Below are 13593 nucleotides of genomic sequence, written 5' to 3'. Positions count from 1 at the left end.
TGTCTCTGCCTCTCTCTGTGTCTCTCATGAATAAATAAAATCTTAATGAAAAAAAAGAAGAAGCCCTCGACCCTAGCTCTTCTAGCTCTTCGCGGAGCCTCTTCATCTGAATGCTCCCTGCAAGCACAGGAATAAAACTTGTGTTCTTTTCTCTTGTTAACCAGCCTATTGAAGTTTGCCGGCCCCCAACACATCAGCCTGAGTTGGTAGAGGGAAAGTTTTCCCACACGGCCCAGAATCGCAAAATACTAATCTGGAATAGACCTTAAAAGAGAAACTGAATAAATGAGGAGCCCAATAAAAAAGGTAAAGAGGGGATCCCTGGGTGGCTCAGCGGTTTAGCGCCACCTTCAGCCCAGGACGTCATCCTGGAGTCCAGGGATCGAGTCCCACATCGGGCTCCCTGCATGGAGCCTGCTTCTCCCTCTGCCTGTGTCTCTGCCTCTCTCTCTGTGTGTGTCTCTCATGAATAAATAAATAAAGTCTTAAAAAAAAAAAAAAAGTAAGGAAAATGTGACCCAGGGACACCTGGTGGCTCAGTAGTTGAGAGTCGGCCTTTGGCTCGGGTCGTGAACCCAGGGTCCTGAGATGGAGTCCTGCATCAGGCTCCCTGCGGGGAGCCTGCTTCTCCCTCTAAGTCTCTGCCTCTCTCTTTGTCTCTCATGAATAAATAAATACAATCTTAAAGAAAATGTAACCCAAAGAGGATAAGGGATGAGTAGAAGATTCATCTCAACTAGATTTGACATGGATCTCAAAAGAGAGAACCGCCTTTCCATTCCCCCAGTCCAGGTGAAGTTTATCTTGCTTCCAAAACAAGGCAGGAAACCACAAATGTTGGAGAGGATGTGGAGAAGGGGGAACCCTCCTGCACTGTTGGTGGGAATGTGAACTGGTGCAGCCACTCTGGAAAACTGTGTGGAGGTTCCTCAAAGAGTTAAAAATAGACCTGCCCTACGACCCAGCAATTGCACTGTTGGGGATTTACCCCAAAGATACAGATGCAGTGAAACGCCGGGACACCTGCACCCCGATGTTTCTAGCAGCAATGGCCACCATAGCCAAACTGTGGAAGGAGACTCGGTGTATCGACAGATGAATGGATAAAGAAGATGTGGTCTATGTATACAATGGAATATTCCTCAGCCATTAGAAACGACAAATACCCACCATTTGCTTCAACGTGGAGGGAACTGGAGGGTATTATGCTGAGTGAAATCAGTCAATCGGAGAAGGACAAACATTATATGGTCTCATTCATTTGGGGAATATAAATAATAGTGAAAGGGAATAAAGGGGAAAGGAGGAAAAATGTGTGGGAAATATCAGAAAGAGAGAACATAAAGACTCCTAACTCAAAAAAAAAAAAAAAAAAAAAAAGACTCCTAACTCTGGGAAATGAACTAGGGGTGGTGGAAGGGGAGGAGGGCGGGCGGTGGTGGTGACTGGGTGACGGGCATTGAGGGGGGCACTTGACGGGATGAGCACTGGGTGTTATTCTGTATGTTGGCAAATTGAACACCAATAAAAAATAAATTGATTATTAAAAAACAAAACAGAACTAGTGCTATTTTCATATATATGTGAATGGTTATTTACCTCTCAAATATTGTTTTTTCATACTGAAAAGAAAAACTCTATATTTAATGTACATTTACATGTGATTTTAAAAGTTCCAGCATCTAATACAGTGTCTAGAATATAATGACCTCATCATAAACACTAGCCCTCTCCACTATCACACACAGTCCCTCTGACACAACTTCCAACAAAATTAAACTGCAGTCATATTGGATCCTGTAAAGAAATTCTATTGCTCTACTTGTCAAGCAAAAATTGGCCATTACCACAAAAGAAATCCATTGTGTTTCTGTTAACTTCTTGAAGGTATCTCTTGCCTTTTTTAAGTCCACATCAATGGAAGTCGTTTCTGCAGATTCTCTTTGGATACAAGAGATGTAAAAAAGAACAAAACAAAACAACACATAAACAGATGGAAAAGAATATTTCTATACTCCATACATGTTTATTGTTTTATTAGTTAGCTGATATAAACTTTTTTCTTAAAGCTTGCCCCTTTCGAAATAATCAATTTACTTGGCACAAAAAAAAATTTTTTTAAGCTTATATCCTCCTAAAAGAGAGTAGGTAACAGCTTATTATCTCTAAAGTAGCTACAAAATAAATAAATAAATAAATAAATAAATAAATAAATAAATAAAGTAGCTACAAGTTGTGGGCTGCAATAATAGCAAAATTTTGTGTGCCGTATCTGAGAACTGAAACTACTCCCCCACCTGCCCCCACACCTTACCATCTACATCTACATTACTTTAGGATTCCACTGTTTCATTAGTGTGGCTTCACTATTCCAAGAGACCCTAGCCCAGGCAAATGGTTTGATTGTTCATTATAGGGACTTCCTTTTGTTTTTTTTTTTTAAAGATTGATTTTTTCTTTTTTAAGATTTTATTTATTCATGAGACACAGAGAGAGAGAGAGGGATGCAGAGACACAGGCAGAGGGAGAAGCAGGGTCCATGCAGCCTGACGTGGGACTCAACCCCAGATCCCAGATCCCAGGTCTCCAGGATCACACCCTGGGCGGAAGGCAGGAGCCAAACTGCTGAGCCATCCAGGGATCCCCATTATAGGGACTTCCTGAAAAGACTCATTAACTCCTCAATGGAAGGCGTTCACAGATAGTTTTTGCCCTAAGATTCTTTGAATTGCTTGCCTCAAAGTCATTGCCTTGCTGTTTCCAACTGTCCTGGATAATTGAATCCTTTCCAGATCCTAATCAAGCCCCCAGCCTTCCCCTCCCAAGTCAAAAGACTTGCCCTAAACCAACCTGCAAATTCTTGATAAATTCCAACTTGTCCTTCCCCTCAGTAACACTATCAAAGCTTTGTCTAAGTGTTGTGCTTTCCTGGGTTGTTTTGGTGATATCTGAAGAGGCTGCATCTGTCAAGTGACTTGTCTTTATAAATGTTCTATCAAGAAATATTGTATGCTTACTGAATTAACTCATCAATAGTAAATATTTACCCGGGCTAAAATAGTTATGCAAGTGCTCCAACAAAGTATTGTAAATCTCTCCTTAAAATATATTGTCCTTTGCAGTCTTTGGCATCTTAAGACCAAACCTTGAGGTTCATTACTCTTGGGAGGACACTTTTCCACTTTACAGAAATAATATTCTTAGCATGGAAAGTGTTATATATGCAATAAGGATTAGCCTGAGACTAGGGTAGGGAAGAAAGAGGAAACATTGTATGGCAGAGCCCCTGTCCCTCAGTTTCACCTGGAAGGATTGCAAGAAGAAGAAAGTAAATGGGAGAGGAAGAAGGCAGAGGGAAGCAGTGTCTTATTTCTCTTCTCTCACCTTTGACTGGGATATGCTGGGGATGAACAGGGATGCTTTTGGGGACTCTAGAAAGACACTGCCTCATGGGCTGCCAGTGGGAAGCCACAGCAGTCAGCTTCCCTGTATTTCTCTGGTTCTGAGGAGAGGCTGTTGGACTCAACAGCTCCTCCAGTCCCTTTGACGAGTGACGAAGAGTGTAGCTGGGTTAAGAACCAATGGAACAACTGGGGATTGCAGAGTCACCCTGCTTAACCGACTGAGCCACCCAGGTGCCCCAATCCCTAGTGTTTTAAAAGAAGGTAAATTTCATGTAAAAATTACCTTTTCTTTAAAAAACTTGCAGTCAGACAAGCAGGAGATGAAAATATCATTGCAATTTCACTGTAAAAGTAACAACATATGTGTTAAGTCATAATGATGGGGAACAGGGCTAGCTGAGGACCCGGGCAGGGCCGCACATTGACAAGTCCTTGAAACAGGCAGAGGGACATTCCTCTGGGGACTCAACTGCCTCGATGTTAATAGTTTGTCAAGGGCAAAAGGCAATCTTATCCTGACCCCCAGGATCCTGTAAGTCTACTTTAACGTATAAAAATTCCTTTAGAAACTTCCTTTCCTTTACCCCCCTAAGATACCTGTTGGCAATCATCCCCCAAGCACATGGCCCACTGATATGCATCTGAAGGGTTTCATGACTAAAGTTTTATTAATAAGTGACTTTTTCTCAACAATAGCTAGCCCCCTCAAGGTCCTGGAAACCTTGCTTCCAAAATTCCTTAGAGAGTACGCTATCCTCAAACCCCTCCCAACTGCCAGGTATATAATCAGTCACTCCTTACAGGCCCTGGGCAGCAGCTCTTCCTGCCCACGGGTCCTGTCCCCGTGCCTTAATAAAACCACCCTTTTGCACCAAAGATATCTCAAGAATTCTTTCTTGGTCACTGGCTCTGGACCTCACTTATATTCCAAAACTTCATCATAACGTATTATAAAGCATGCCTCCTCTTATGTCTAGTTATATAACTGATGACATGCAATCATTAATGAAATAACTACTTTCCTACGAGTCTTCCAGATTCTGGATATACTTTGTGTTGATAAATCTCACCCAAACCCTTCATGGTTGATTATACTAAATCATGGATTTGAATAAAATCCATCCTTCTGAAAACAAAAATTTATGGAGCCCAGAGTATAAACTATTAAGATATTAAAAAAAAAGTGTCTACTTTAATGAAGCCTTTGTGAGACACATGATTTTTTATTTATTCTTGCATTGCTCACACCTACTGAGGTTCCTGGGAATTGTATGTCCTCAATGTAGTTGTGTCAAGTGAATGATGAATTAATGAGGACATCAATGACTTTTTCAAACATCGAGATGTTAGGAGAGAATCATGATTAAAATGCAAATATCTCCATAGCAAAGCCATACCCTCTGTCTTATATTTAGGATAAAATGACCTCATGGTTTCAAAACAAATAAAAGTGATTTACAACTTATCAGACAGAGCTACCTCTTAGCCACTTCACATTCAGTGCGTTTTTTTGCTGCTATCCATTTTTCTGTCAAGGACTCGTTAATTTGGCTTATTCCTGGAAGGATTTTCCTGGGAACGTCTGTGGAACTGGTGTTCTTCAAGGAAGAAAAAAAAAATGATCAGGAAAACATAACCACATGCTGAGTAATAACACAGCAAAGCTTGCAGCACAAGTGGTAGGTAGGCCCCGCCCTCTTAGACAGTGGGGTTTGGTCAGAGGAGTTATGTCACAGACTGGCCTGGCTGTTCCAGTTCCTAGACTTGGTTACTTGGCTTAGTCTAGGCCTTAATTTTGTCATTTAAAAATGGGATGACACAAAATAATTGAAAACAGAGACTCAACCAGATACTTGTACACCAATATTCACTGTAGCATTATTCATAATAGCCAAAAAGGTAGAAACAACTGGTGTCCAGCAATAGCATCAACAGATGAACATGGTATAAACATGCAGAATAATCAGCCCAAAAAAGGGAGGATATTCTGAAACACACTGAAACATGGATGAACTTTGAAGACACTATGCTAAGTAAAATAAGCCAAAAGGACTATTATTGTATGATTTCACTTATATGAAATTGGCAACTTCATAGAAAGTAGATTAGAGATTACCCAGGGAGGGGGGTGGCTGTCACAGAATGGAAACTTATTTAAAGGTTACAGAGTTTCTGTTTGGGGTGGTAAAGTTTTCGAAATGGATAGTGGTGATGGTTGTACAATACTGTGAATGTGATTAATGCCACTAAGTTGTATACTTAAAAATAGTTAAAATAGAAAATTTTATGATATACATGTATTTTTAACCACAATTTGAAAAATAAGATAATAGGGGTGCCTAGATGACTCAGTCAGTTAAGCGTCTGCCTTTGGCTCAGGTCATGATCTTAGGGTCCTGGGATCAAGCCCCACAACAGGCTTCCTGCTCAGTGGGGAGTCTGCTTGTCCCTCTCCCTCTGTACTTCCCCCAGCTTGTGGTCTCGTGTGCTCTCTTGCTCTCTCTCTCTCTCTCAAATAAATAAATAAAATATTTTTTAAAATGAGATAATACCTACCTCTCTGGGCTCTTCTTAAGATTAAATAATATTAGGCATACAAAACCTGTGGATTATAGTTGGTATGCAAAAGATACTAGTTTTAGTATTTTTACTAAAATAGATTTTTAGATTTTTACTTTTAGATCAGTGGTTTTCAAACTTAACCTGGTGATCTTACTTAAAGCATAGACTGCTGAGCCAAACCCCACAGTTTCTGATTTAGGGGTGGAGCTCAAGAATTTGCATCTAGTAAATTCCCAGATGATGCTGCTGCTCTGGTACAAGGACCACACTTTAAGAACCATGGTTCTATACAATACTTGAAACCAAATGGCTCAGCTAGAAGTGTCAGAAATCACTGCCTAGGAAGAAAAACCTGACTTTTTAATATAGTTTTCCAAGACATTAATGCTCCACTTCATGTTATATCTCTGCCTCCACTGAACTTGTAATAAGTCAGGAAATTCTTTTTTTTTTTAAAGTAACTTCTATGCCCAATGTGGGGCTTAAACTCAAGACACTGAGATCAAGAATCACATATTCTATGAACTGAGCCAGCCAGGCACCCCAGGAGTCAGGAAACTCTTCATCATTTTAGTTTAATGCTTAAATAAAGACCTCTGGAAAAAGATAAGTAACCATGACTTCTGAAGCTCTCCTTCAGCTTCTTGATCTGGGTCCTGGGTGTCCCCTCTAGTTCAATCACAAAAAAGCTTTTATTCCCCCCCCCCCACCACATACACACACATTGCTTTTATTCCCCACCACCACCACCACCACATACACACACATTGCTGGAAATTTAGGACAATGAGGTGCTCCCTATTGGTACTTACATACCATTTCTTCTACTCTCTTCAAAATCCCAGCTCCTCTGAAGTAATCATTTCCCTTTGTCCTTGGCATGACCCTTCAACACTGAAAACTTTAGTACCTTGCTGTCTCCCTTGGCACTGCCATGTCTGTTGTCATCCTTCCTGTAATTCTTGGCAACTACGGAACTAATAAACATGATTTCCCACTTTGATCTCTCAATTCTTGATCTCATCTCCACACTTCCTCTGTTCCATCTCAACCACCCATGTCCTGGTTTCAAGCAGATGCTATTGATATTTTAGATCAGATAATTCTTTGTTGTGAGGGTCTTGTGCATTGTAGGTTGTTTAGGAACCCTGGCTTCCTTGTGTTGTGGCAGCCACCCCAACACACCTGCCCTTTTCCAGTTACTACAACTTAAAATGTCTCCAGAAATTGCCCAATGTTGCCTGGGGCAAAATCATTCCTAGTTGAAAACCACTGCCCCAGATCTTGGTGATACCCTATGGTTTATAATCATTGATAACTATATCACCTTCTAAATTTTCTATTAGAAACATTCTCAGGGCACCTGGATGGCTCAATCAGTTAAATATCTGCCTTCGGCTCAGGTCATGATCTCAGGGTCCTGGGACCAAGCCCTGTATCAGGCTCCCTGCTCAGTAGGGAGTCTGCTTCTTCTTCTCCCTCTGCTCCTCCTCTCCACTGCCCACCCCCACCTGCTCATACTCTTTCTCACCCTCTCTCTCAATAAATAAAATCAAAAGAAAGAAGAGAAAGAAGAGAAAGAAAGAAAGAAAAAGAAAGAAAGAAAGAAAGAAAGAAAGAAAGAAAGAAAGAAAGAAAGAAAGAAAAAGAAAGAAAGAAAGAAAAAGAAAGAAAGAAAGAAAGAAAGAAAGAAAGAAAGAAAGAAAGAAAGAAAGGAAGGAAGGAAGAAAAGAAAGAAAAGAAAGAAAGAAAGAAAGAAAGAAAGAAAGAAAGAAAGAAAGAAAGAAAGAAAGAAAGAAAGAAAGAAAGAAAAAGAAAGAAAGAGATTGATTTTCTCTTTTCTGGTCATCATACACCCTTTTCTGATTCTCTTACTTTAGAGTGAAACTCCCACTCCAACATTCTTTGGTGCTGGAATGAGTTAAGACTTTGGGGGCTATTGGAACAGAATGAATGTATTTTGCATGCAAGAAGGACATGAATTTTGGGAGTTGGAGGGGTGGGGAATATGGACGGAATATGTTCCCCCCCAAATTCATATGTTGAAATTCAAATCCCCAGTATAATGGTATTAAGAGGTGGGGCCTTTGGAAGATGACTGAGTCATGGGAGTGGAGCTCTCATGAATGGAATTAGTGCCCTTTTAAGAGACCCCCAGAGAGCTCTCTTGCCCCTTAGGACATAGCAAGAAGACAGCCACCCATAAACAATCACCAAACACTGAGTACACTGGTCCCTTGATCCTGGACTTCCCAGACTCCAGAACTGTAAGAAGTAACATTTCTACTATCATAAGCCACCTAGTCCATGGTGTTTTGTTAGCAGGCAGGGCAGACTAAGACATTTACTTTAGAGTGGAACCCGTTCCAACATTCTTTGAGGCCACTAGGATCTCCAATCCATTGACCCTATTGTTTGTTCATTATTTATTGCCTCCTTGTCCTTACCAAGCATAGATTCCATGGTCAGCACCATAAGAAGTCCCTTTCAAATACTTCCTTCCCTGTCATTTTCCTGTTGGACTTACCTAGCAAAACTCCATCTGTGATTAAAAATCAACTCGGGAGGGGCAGCCCTGGTGGCCCAGCGGTTTAGTGCCACCTTCAGCCCAGGGTGTGATCCTGGAGACCCGAGATGGAGTCCCATGTCAGGCTCCCTGCATGAAGCTTGTTTCTCCCTCTGCCTGTGTTTCTGACTCTTTCTCTCTGTGTGTCTTTCATGAATAAATTAAAAAAAAAAAAAACAACTCTGGATTATTCCAAAATTGAACCCAAGCAAAACTGAATCCAGTCCATTCGCTGGAGAGAATCACACGCAGCCATGTTGATTTCACGTTCTGTCCTACTACCGCAAATGTCAGATGGGCACCAAATAATGTTTCATAATTTCCCACAATATTTGCTTTCTCACTCTCTGAGACAACTACTGCACACCTTCCTTTTATTCCTAAACATATAACACTCCTCATCTCTCTCATTCACTCCCAGATGAGGACCTTGCCCTGTGCCTCACTGAGAAAACTGAAGCCATTCATCACCTTTATTTCACCCCACCCTCACCTCCTCTGTTCCTTATTAGAAGAAAAATAAATATTTCTGCTCAAGCCCCTACATTCTACACAGATGGGATCCTGCCTCCCCTTTCCTGTTGTGGGACATTGCTTCTGCAATTCTTCTTCTTTTTTTTTTTTCCCCATGTATCATTGTTTTCTCCATCTGAACAGGATCATTCTCAAAAATCATGTCTGTGCTCATCTTGACCTCTTAGCAGTATTAGCCACTTCCTCCTTCTGGAAATCCGTTCTTCTCTTATCTTGATGAACCACCCTCTCCTGGTTTTCCCCTACCTCAGAAACTGTCCCTTCTCAATTTTTCTCCTGGCCCCTCCTCACTGTTGGATTCTGTCACATTTCTCCTTTCATTTTTACTCTCTCTCTTAAGGTGACCTTTTATCTATGCCCCAGTTTTAAATCCTGTCTATGCTTGGACAGCTACCATGTCTGTATTCCAGTGCTGACATCCTCCCTGAGCTCCAGATTTGAACATCCAGCTAAGGCTCCAGGTCTCCTCCCCAAGGATACTTCACACTGACCCCATCTCACCTACCCGCTTCCATCTCCTATAACTCTCTACCCTTTCTTACTGTGCTCTGCTCTTCTGACTCTCTCTCTGTCCCTCACACATGCTAAACTTCTCCTTGCCACAGGGCCTCTCTGCATGTGGTTCCCTCTACTTGAACACTCTTTTTAATTTTTTTTAATGATTTGTTTTTTTATTTTAGAGAGTGAGCAGGGGAAAGGCAGGGGGAGAGAGAGGAGAGAAGCAGACTTCACACTGAGCACAGAGCCTGTGGATGGGCTCGATCTCAGGACCCTGAGATCATGACCAGAGCCAAAATCAAGAGTTGGTCACTCACACAACTGAGCTACCCAGCCACCCCTGGAACACTCTGTCTTTGGATCTAAGAATGGCTAAGGTCTCTGTTTCAATGTCCCAGCCTCTGAGAGGTCTTCTTTAATCTTTCTTTCTTTCTTTCTTTCTTTCTTTCTTTCTTTCTTTCTTTCTTTCTTTCTTTCTTTCTTTCTTTCTTTCTTTTTCTTTCTTTCTTTCTTTCTTTCTTTCTTTCTTTCTTTCTTTCTTTCTTTCCTTCTTTCTCTTTTTTTCTTTTTTCTTTCTTTCCTTCCTTCCTTCCTTCCTTCCTTCCTTCCTTCCTTCCTTCTTTTCTTTCTTTTGTAGGTTTATCCATTTATTTTAGAGAGAGAATGAGAGTGCATGCACATGTGAGTGGGGGGAAGAGGGAGAGAATCTTCAAGTTGACTCCACCCTAAGAGGGGACTGCCCGATATAAGGCACCGTCCCATGACACATGAGATCATGGCCTGAGCCAAAACCAAGAATCAGACACTTAACTGACAGCCACCCAGGTGCCCCCTGACTGACATTTCTAAAGAAACCCACTTTTTCAATCTCACATGTCCTATTTAAGACAGTTTAATAATTTTGCATTTACATATTTATTGCCTATCTTTCCCTGTAGAACTCAATACCAAGAATGAGATCATGGGGACCCTGGGTGGCTCAGCGGTTTAGCGCCTGCCTTCGGCCCAGGCGTGATCCTGGAGTCCCAGGATTGAGTCCCAGGATTGAGTACCATATCAGGCTCCTTGCATGGAGCCTGCTTCTCCCTCTGCCTGTGTCTCTGCCTCTCTCTCTCTTTGTGTTTATCATGAGTAAATAAATAAAATCTTAAAAAAAAAAAAAAAAGAATGAGACCAACCTTGTCTGTATTACTTACTTTTATCCCCAGCCCTGAGAGCAGAGCCTGAGACACAGAAGTCAACTGCTGACTGGCTGACTAGATGGCTATGATAGAGCAACCAAGTACAATCTCCTCACCCTCCCCAGCAGCACAGAAACTTTTGCCTCTGACCACTTTTTTTTTCCCAGAGAATATGGCAAGAGTCTATATGAATGTCAAATTTAAAACATTCCTGAAAATAGAAAAAAGTACAAACTTGGGCACCTGGGTGGCTCAATCAGTTAAGTGTCCAACTCTTGATTTCAGTTCAGGTCATGATCTCAGGGTCATGAGATCAAGCCCCACATTGGGCTCCTCACTCAGTGGGGAGTCAGCTTAAGATTCTCTCTCCCTCTCCCTCTGCCTCCTCCCCCTCCTATGTGTGCTTTCTCTTGCTAAAAAAAAAATTATTCGTAAAAAAAAGAGGGGCAAAAAAAGAGGGGCACCTAGGTGGTTTAGTTGGTTAAGCATCTGCCTTTGGCTCAGGTTATAAACTCAGCACCCTAGGATCAAGCCTACTTAGCACATAGTTTGCTTCTCCCTTTCCCTCTGCCCCTCCACCCCCCACATCCCCCACTTGTGCACACATGCTCTCTCTCTCTCAAACAAATAATTAATTTAAAAAAAAAAAGAAAAAAGTACAAATTAAAGAAATAACTATGTACAAGCAGACCTCAGAGATATTGAGGGTTTGGTTCCAGACAACCACAATCAAGTGAATATCACAATAAAATGAATCAAATAAAGTTTTTGGTTTCCTGGTGCAGGAAACTTCTGCAGCTTCCTCGCCTCTCTCAAACTTCATAGAATTGAAGAGAGTTAGGACCTTTCCTGGGATCAGGCTTTGATTTTAAGGGAATGTTTGATCTTCTATCTAGATCACTAAAACTTTCTCCATATCAGCTCAGCAATAAGGCTGCTTTGCTTTCTCATCATTTGTGTGCTCACTGGAGGAGGACTTCTGATTTCCTTCAAGAACTTTTCCTTTGCATTTACAACTTGGCTAAGTTTGATGCAGTTTTCAGCCTTTCTCAGCTTTTGATGTGCCTTCCTCACTAAGTTTATTATTCCCACCTTTTGTTTTAAAATGAGAGACATGTGACTCTTCCCTGGAACAGTTAGAGGCCATTGTAGAGTTATTGATTGGCCTAATTTTAATATTATTTTGCTCAGGGAATAAATAGGTTAGGCCTAGAAGAAGCAGAAAGCCAGAGACACAGCGAGTTGGAGGAGCAATCAGAACACACATTTATAGATTATGTTCACCATCCTATATGGGCATGGCTGAAACAATTTCAACAGTAACATCAAAGATCACTGATCACAAATCATCATAACAAATGTAATAATAATGGAAAATTTTTAACTATTGTAAGGATTATCAACTGTGACACAGAGACAAGAAGTAAGCAAATGCTGTTGTAAAAATGGTGCCCACACATTTGTTTGATGTAACGTAAGGTTGCCGTAAAATTTCAATTTGTAAAAAATGCTAAATCATAACATAATATAACGAGGTATGCCTGTATACTTCTGTCTCCATACAGGCATTTCAGAACTCCCAGAAATATGATCATAAAACCTCTCTATCAAAAATTAGGAGGGTACTACAGTATGGTGAATAATGATATAAGCTTTGGAGCTGGATTGCCTGGGTTTAAATCCAGCTCTGCCACTTCTTAGCAGTACAACTTTGGGTAAGTCCAATTCTCTGAGACTTATTTTTTTCATTTGTAAAATGGGGGAAATAATACCAATTGGAGTTGACATAAGGATTAAATGTGTCAATCAACTTGGAGTATTTTAATTGGTCCCTAACTCATGATGACTACAATCAATATTAATGCTGTTATTATCATCATTAATCTTACTTAATATCAAACAGTAATAAAAGCAATGAACTTAGGTTTGGGGGTCTCATCTCTTAGGAGGAAGTGAAAATTACAAGTATTTTTAAAAGAGGCTACATCTCATTTTTTTTTTTTAAGATTTCTTCACTCATTTTTTTAAAAGAGTTTATTTTTTTTATTTGACAGAGAGAGAGAGAGAGCAAAAGCAGAGGGAACAGCAGGCAGAGGGAGAGGGAGATGCAATCTCCCCGAAGAGCAGGGAGCCTGATGTAGGACTTGACCCCAGGACCCTGGAATCATGACCTGAGCTGAAAGCAGATGCCCAACCATCTGAGCCACACAGGGGCCCTTTATTCACTCATGAGAGAGAGAGAGAGAGAGAGAGAGAGAGAGTGCAAGCAAGTGGAGGGAGGGGCCAAGGAAGAGAATATTTCAAGCAGACTTCCCACTGAGCATGGAGCCTGGTTGATACAGGGCCATCCCACAACCCATGAGATCTAGACCTGAGCCTAAACCAAGAGTTAGATGCCCAACTGTCTGAGCCACCCAGGTACCCCTAAAATTACAGAAGATTTTTAAGAAGCATTCTAACAGAGGATCTTCTTATGTTAGTAAAAAATCTGAATACATACAAGTGATAAAATGTTTCAAACATTGCTCTGAAATCTAGAGGAAAAAAATGCCTTTTATTCATTTTTGCTTATTTTTGTTTAAGAATGATTTTTAAAAGAAACAAAAAAATATAATACATACCTGATAGGTTGTCACAAAATTTGCATACGTTCCAGCAAAAATGTGTTTGACTTGAAAATCCACAAGGTCTAAAAGAAAATATAAATGCATGCTTATTCATTTTATTTTTTAAATTTTTTTAATAGATTTGTTTACTTGACAGAGAGAGAGCATAAGTGGGGGGAGCAGCAGGCAGAGGGAAAGGGAGAAGCAGGCTCCCCACTGAGTAGGGGAGCCCAATGTAGACC

General features: G+C 40.8%; 1 protein-coding gene across 3 annotated transcripts in view; it reads right to left on the bottom strand.

Moving 5' to 3' along the window:
* Positions 1 to 13593, bottom strand: part of HERC6 (HECT and RLD domain containing E3 ubiquitin protein ligase family member 6) — a 55602-nt gene that overhangs the window by 28901 nt on the left and 13108 nt on the right. For all 3 annotated transcript variants that reach the window (XM_072810671.1, XM_072810672.1, XM_072810673.1), the window contains exons 8-11: positions 13367 to 13434; positions 4884 to 5002; positions 3688 to 3747; positions 1848 to 1941 (exon numbers count right to left, since the gene is read on the bottom strand). In XM_072810671.1, coding sequence (XP_072666772.1) covers positions 1848 to 1941; positions 3688 to 3747; positions 4884 to 5002; positions 13367 to 13434 — 341 coding nt within the window. The remainder of the gene's footprint in view (positions 1 to 1847; positions 1942 to 3687; positions 3748 to 4883; positions 5003 to 13366; positions 13435 to 13593) is intronic.

This window comes from Canis lupus, chromosome 33 (assembly GCF_048164855.1).
Source record: "Canis lupus baileyi chromosome 33, mCanLup2.hap1, whole genome shotgun sequence".
In the NCBI taxonomy this organism is placed as follows: Eukaryota; Metazoa; Chordata; class Mammalia; order Carnivora; family Canidae; genus Canis; species Canis lupus.
This window is presented reverse-complemented; position numbering and strand designations above follow the sequence as displayed.